This window comes from Parasteatoda tepidariorum, chromosome 6 (assembly GCF_043381705.1).
Source record: "Parasteatoda tepidariorum isolate YZ-2023 chromosome 6, CAS_Ptep_4.0, whole genome shotgun sequence".
Classification (NCBI taxonomy): domain Eukaryota; kingdom Metazoa; phylum Arthropoda; class Arachnida; order Araneae; family Theridiidae; genus Parasteatoda; species Parasteatoda tepidariorum.
Window position 1 is genome coordinate 27134898 of NC_092209.1, and position 6000 is coordinate 27140897.

General features: G+C 32.6%; 1 protein-coding gene across 1 annotated transcript in view; it reads right to left on the reverse strand.

The window, feature by feature from the left end:
* Positions 1-5766, reverse strand: part of LOC107456361 (protein phosphatase 1-binding protein bifocal) — a 94086-nt gene extending 88320 nt beyond the window's left edge. The window contains exon 1 of the mRNA XM_016074224.4: positions 3768-5766. Within this exon, the coding sequence (XP_015929710.2) occupies positions 3768-5615 (1848 nt within the window). The 5' untranslated portion in view covers positions 5616-5766. The remainder of the gene's footprint in view (positions 1-3767) is intronic.
* Positions 5767-6000: the final 234 nt, after the last annotated feature.

The following is a 6000-nucleotide window of genomic DNA, read 5'->3' on the forward strand; positions in this document are numbered from 1 at the left end:
TTCGGGATTTGATTTGCACAAACAAGATAATTTTGTCTATCATATATATTTTAATAAGAGAAGTTTTTATGCTTGCATCTGTAGTCGGATCACAGTGCTTCGAGTCTGTCGGGAACATAGAGAAATATCCACTAATTCAGCCAAATTTTGTAATCGATACAGAAATTTACCTTTTCAGACCTCTGAATGTTAAAGCGGTACCTTAAAAAAAGCTCCTGATAGTTAAACGTAAGTTCCATAGCCTCCAACTGCTACGGAATTTCCGTAGTTTCAGAAATCTTCTTTTCAGACGGTAGCAAAATTAATGTCTTAATATTTTAAAAAAATTAATTTTAGCGTAACTTGTCCACTATTACTTATAAAAGTTCATGCCATATGGCTAGATTCTTAAGTTCTGATAAAAGTTTTATGAGAGATCCATTTGCTTTAAAAATTTCTACTTTGGTTCGCTACCACTAGAAAGAATTATTTTCAAAATCCTCATAAGTTGGAGGGTATGACTATTACTATTGAATGAAGTCCGATGAAGACCATATATTACGATTAGTTATATTTAGACTACTTTCTATGATTAGGCAATAATGGAATGGGTTACAATAAGGCTCCTATACTATCAGAGCTGACCTATCAAGCAATATTGGAGCAAACAAGTTCGCTAGTTAACGTTATGTTAGTATTGTGCTTATGTTATTACAGAGATGCCAACTGCTCTGGACACTCCAAAATAATTTAAAAAACGGTAAATAACTACAAAGTAAATTTTTCAAATAAGTGACAATATTTGCTTGCTTTTTAAAATGTAAAGCATGTAATAAGTACCATAAAGTGATGAATTATATAAGCCTACGCATTGTTTAGAAAAAGTGGTGGATTAAAATCTCCTAAATCGAACTTATTAAACCAAGAATTACAATTAATAAACTACCACTTGAAAATATTTATTCGCTGTGCTTATGTTAGCTCTTTGCTCCAACAATAAATGATAAGTCGGCCTGTCTAATTCAGGGGCTCTAGCCTGATGTAAGGCTCCTAAACTATCAGAGCTGACCTATTAAGCAATATTGGAGCAAACAAGTTCACAAGTTAACGTTACGTTAGTACTAGTTATGTTACTACAGAGATGCCAACTGCTCTGGACATGCCAAAATAATTTAAGAAACGGTAAATAACTACAAAGTAAATTTTGCGAATAGTTGACAATATTTGCTTGCTTTTTAAAATGTAAAGCATGTAATAAGTACCATAAAGTGATGAATTATATAAGCCTACGCATTGTTTAGAAAAAGTGGTGGATTAAAATCTCCTAAATCGAACTTATTAAACCAAGAATTACAATTAATAAACTACCACTTGAAAATATTTATTCGCTGTGCCTATGTTAGCTCTTTGCTCCAACAATAAATGATAAGTCGGCTTATCTAATTCAGGGGCTGTAGGTTACAGAAATGCCAACTGATAAACTACCACTTTAAAATATATATTTGCTGTCCGAGGCAAGCTGGCATCTCTGGGGTTTACGTATTAACCGTTAACTCACCGGGCTCGTATTTTATGATAATAAATGACCAGCTTTATAAAAAAATTATGAAAGTTTATATGTGATTACATATTTCTTCCAATTACCAACCAATTTGGTTTAAAAATACAGCAATGGAATCATTTCCAGCTCAATAATGATTTCAGTATTTTTAAAATAATTTAGAAGATAGGAATCATGCTATTTCAATATTAATACTGATAATGTAAGAATAGGGTTACCAGTTTTTGTCATTTTGAAAAAGAGACATGCTCCGAGAAAGAAACACATTAGCATTAAGGCGGTTAACAGCTATAGCAGCAGAAATTATATCGTTTTTCTCGGAAAATGAAAAAAATTGTGTCGATTATAATAAAACTAAGCCATTAATGCAGTTGATTATGGGACTATTTTAACGATTAAAACATTTTNCCAGTGGTATTAAAATAGAATAAAAATTTTAATTTTAATCAAAAAAATACGTTGTATTTGAGAAAGCTTAATTTGCCTACCATGATAGTGACACATATTAATATATATGCTTAATTTTTCTAGGAATAGTGGTGATGAAAATCATTTAAGAATTTTATTTATAAAAGAAAACATAGTATATATTTACTACCACTTTAAATATAAAAATAAAATTTTACGCCAAATGCGTAAAAGTTGGCAGGTATGCATTAGCATTAAGACGGTTAACAGCTGTGGCAGCCGAAATTATATCGTTTTTCTCGGAAAATGAAAAAAATTGTGTCGATTATAATAAAACTAAGCCATTAATGCAGTTGATTATGGGACTAGTATTTTAACGATTAAAACATTTTATATTGTCATTTTAAGCGTTACTCTCCAACTATTTATATTACATTGAAATTGTGAAAATATCGATAATATGAATAATCGATTAAGCTACCTTAAGGGAAATTTATTACCGTGCAAAATCGGAGATTTTTGATTTCAGATCAAGATTAAGATATCATTTATTTTAATTAATGTGGATTAAATTAAATGCAGATTTTATTACCACAAGAACGGGATGCGGCTATACTGTGCCAAAATAATGGTAAAATAGTTCAAGATCATGTTATGAAGTAAGTTATGCTAAAAACTATGTTGGACTGAAAAAGTAAGCAAAAACGAAAAAGGAAGCAAATTAAAGAGAAAGTATATGTACCTTTTTACCTCTTGTCATCAAAGCATTTGCTTCGAAATACGTATTATAGAACCTCGCGTAAATTATTTGAACATAATATCAAAAGAATAAATAAAGATACCCGCCGACCTTAAATTTTTTAGAAAGTGACAGTAAAAAGGAAACTAAATTCGTTACTTTAATAAACTTTTGTTTGCAAATCCTATCATAAGTTGCTTCATTTATTTTTTATTTTTTTCAATATGCTCGTTTTTACATTTTTTATTCTTGCGTAACAAATCTCTGAATGTTGAAGTAATATTTATAACAAAAAGAAGAAGAAAAAAAGACTTAAACTTATTATCAGTATAAAATTGAAATTTAAACGTTGTTGTAAGATAGTTATTGCTATAAAATGTTTTAAATATTTTAAGAGAACAACATTCTCATCAAATTAAAATTCTGAAAAATTTTAAAAATTAATCAAACTTGTTTTTACTCGTAATTGTAAGAAAGGAAAGAAGAATCGTTTCATATTACAACTGCAATTCAAACCTGAACATTATTAAGTTTCAGTATTTTTTTTAAAAAATGGCTTTAAAATAACATTTACTCTTTTAAATTTTTGAACGTACTGTAAAAAGATAATAATTTCAGGAATTTTTTCTTTTAGTCCTCAAAAAAGCTATCATTAATTTTTTTTTTCATTCTTCGTTCAAAATTAAGAAAACGTAGTTGAGCATTTAGAATAAAAAACATTATAATAGTTGTAACAATAAGAGTACTTCTACGAACAGACAACAAAATATTCATAAAATAAAAAACTCTTCAGTGTATTTGGATTTAAATGTTTTGTTATAAAATTCCAGGTAAAGAGTTTTAGACAGTTTTTAGGATGACTTATTTTTAATTTCCCTTATCCTTAATTTTATTATGATTAACCATTTGGCAGATTTTTTCTGGTAGACTATATAACTATCTTACTACTTTTATTAAGAAATCTTTATATATATATATATATATATATATATATATCATACTATTATTAAACTATTACGTAGTTTGAAAATACTTTATACGAAATATGTATTCTAATCCAAAATAAATTTTATTACTTACGTCTTTATTCCTGGTAGACAGTATAGAGCCACGGCCAATTTTAATATTTTCTCCTTCGAATATTACTCCACTGGGGGGTGGTACACTATAATCCACAAAGTCTTCGTCCTCATCGTCTGTTGCAACGCCATTTCCATTTGGCGCTGTTTTGCCATCAATTAAAATTGGCCGCTTTTTGGGATGCAAGGATTTGCATCCAAACGGTGTTGGTAGCACAGCTACGTGAGGAACCACATCTTTACCACGAAAGTCAAACACCATAGACGTTGAAGGTGGGCTGGGGGCTAATTTTTTTACAGGTTTAGGTTCAATTTTGACGGGTGTATCCACAGTTTCAGTTTTCGCACTTATTTTTTGATTGTCAGGTGTAACTTGCACAGCATCAATTTTCATCTCTTGAGCTGGTTTGTCTAATGTGGGAATATCACAAATGGAAGGAGGAGATTTATCAGTAACAAATCCATTTGTTTGTTTACAATCGAGTCCATTCTTTATTTTTGAGACTTCATGAGGCTTGTATTCTTCAACGATTTTGTTTTCAGCGAGTATTTGTTTCTCTTCTTTTATTTTTGACTCCTGAATAGGGTTGCTCTCCTTCTTTATTGGTTCTGGTGCTTTAAGGTATCCATTTATTGAACTTGGTTTGATTTTTGATGGCAATTCCTTGACGCCATTTTCTAAATGTACTTTAGGAAGTATTTTGGGTGGCTTAAGAGATGGTTTATTGGGGGGTACCTTAGGTTTAGAATTAATTATGCCATTGCTTTCTTTTATGCTATTTGTTATTTTATCCGGTATAATTTTAGAATTATCTTTATGTTTTAAACTACCGTTGCAGATTACATCTGGCTTTGAGGGTACGTGAATATCCCTAATATTAAGAAGAAGGTTTTTATTATTTAGTTCTTTCTCCATGTTCTTATTCTCTAGTGGACTACTAATCAGTTTAACGGGACTGGCTTTCACGACATGGCATCCGTTGTAAGCTGGTCTAGTGAGATCTTTCACACAAGGCTTCTTTGCAACTCCGTTAATGCCATTAACAGCTGAAACATTTGATTGAGCTTTCACTGCTGGCGGTTGTTTGGCACTCAGTTTATTTTTCAAAGACGTTCCATTAACTTTGGCACTCTGACTTGACAAGATTCCATTATTCTTCGATGCTGCCAGAGCTGAAGACTTTGCACTAGCTCTCAGAACAGGAGGTCTCCTACAATGAGAGCCCCTTCTAGACTCAGCTGGCTCGAACATCCGCTTGTAGGTCTTCACGGTATCTGGCTTGGGCAACTCTTCGTCGCAAATCATGGGCACTGTACGATTTAAACCACCATCCACTTTACGTATTATTTTCGGTACCTTTTTGTCATCACCATTCATTAGCTCTTTTACAGATGTAGGATTTAAATCCATCAACAATGTGTCCATACTTTTAGCGCGCTTCAAATTCCCTATAGCTGACTCGCTTTTAACACCATTTCCTACACCATTCACTGCCAAACGCAAATCGACACCATTCACTTTCGGAGATCTGTCCTGGTCTAAGAGATTTTCCATACTGCATGATCTCCTCATATTTGTTCCACGATTTTGCTTTAAGGCAATGCTTAGATACCGAGTTTTCAATTTGCTAACGATACCAGGGCCGTACTCAAACTCTTCATCTCTTTCCTCATCCTGAGTCGAAGGATATCCGGCTGAAGTCGATTCACTTTCAGCATCCTCAGAACATGAAGAAATTACGCTGGAATGTCTGTGTCGACATGAACTCACGACTTCATAATTTTTCTTTTCCGCACACGTGGAAGTCCGTTCTTCTCCCATTGTGCTGCTATTCTCCTGTTGAACCATTCGAAATTGTTATTCTCTCGCTCCCCGTGTGATCGTTCACAACAGCGGGGAAGAGGATGCGCGTTTGCCTCGCTAAACGCGTTTCTTCTCGCGAAGTGTGCTCTGCTTCATACGACCGATCACATCGAGCACGAACTCGAAACTGCAGGGTTGCTGACATCAATCTACTCGCCAACCGCTTTGACAGCTGAACGCCAAATTGGCGATTCTCTCGGGAATTAAATGATTTGTAGATTTGTTTCAAAGAATAAGTTTATAAAAGGTGCATTTTTTTCTAACAAAGCCGTTGTTTCGTAAATATTTCAATGATTTTCCATAAAACTAATTTAAGATAACTCCAAATAGTGAAAAATAAGCAGATATTAAATATAATTGATTTAGGAAT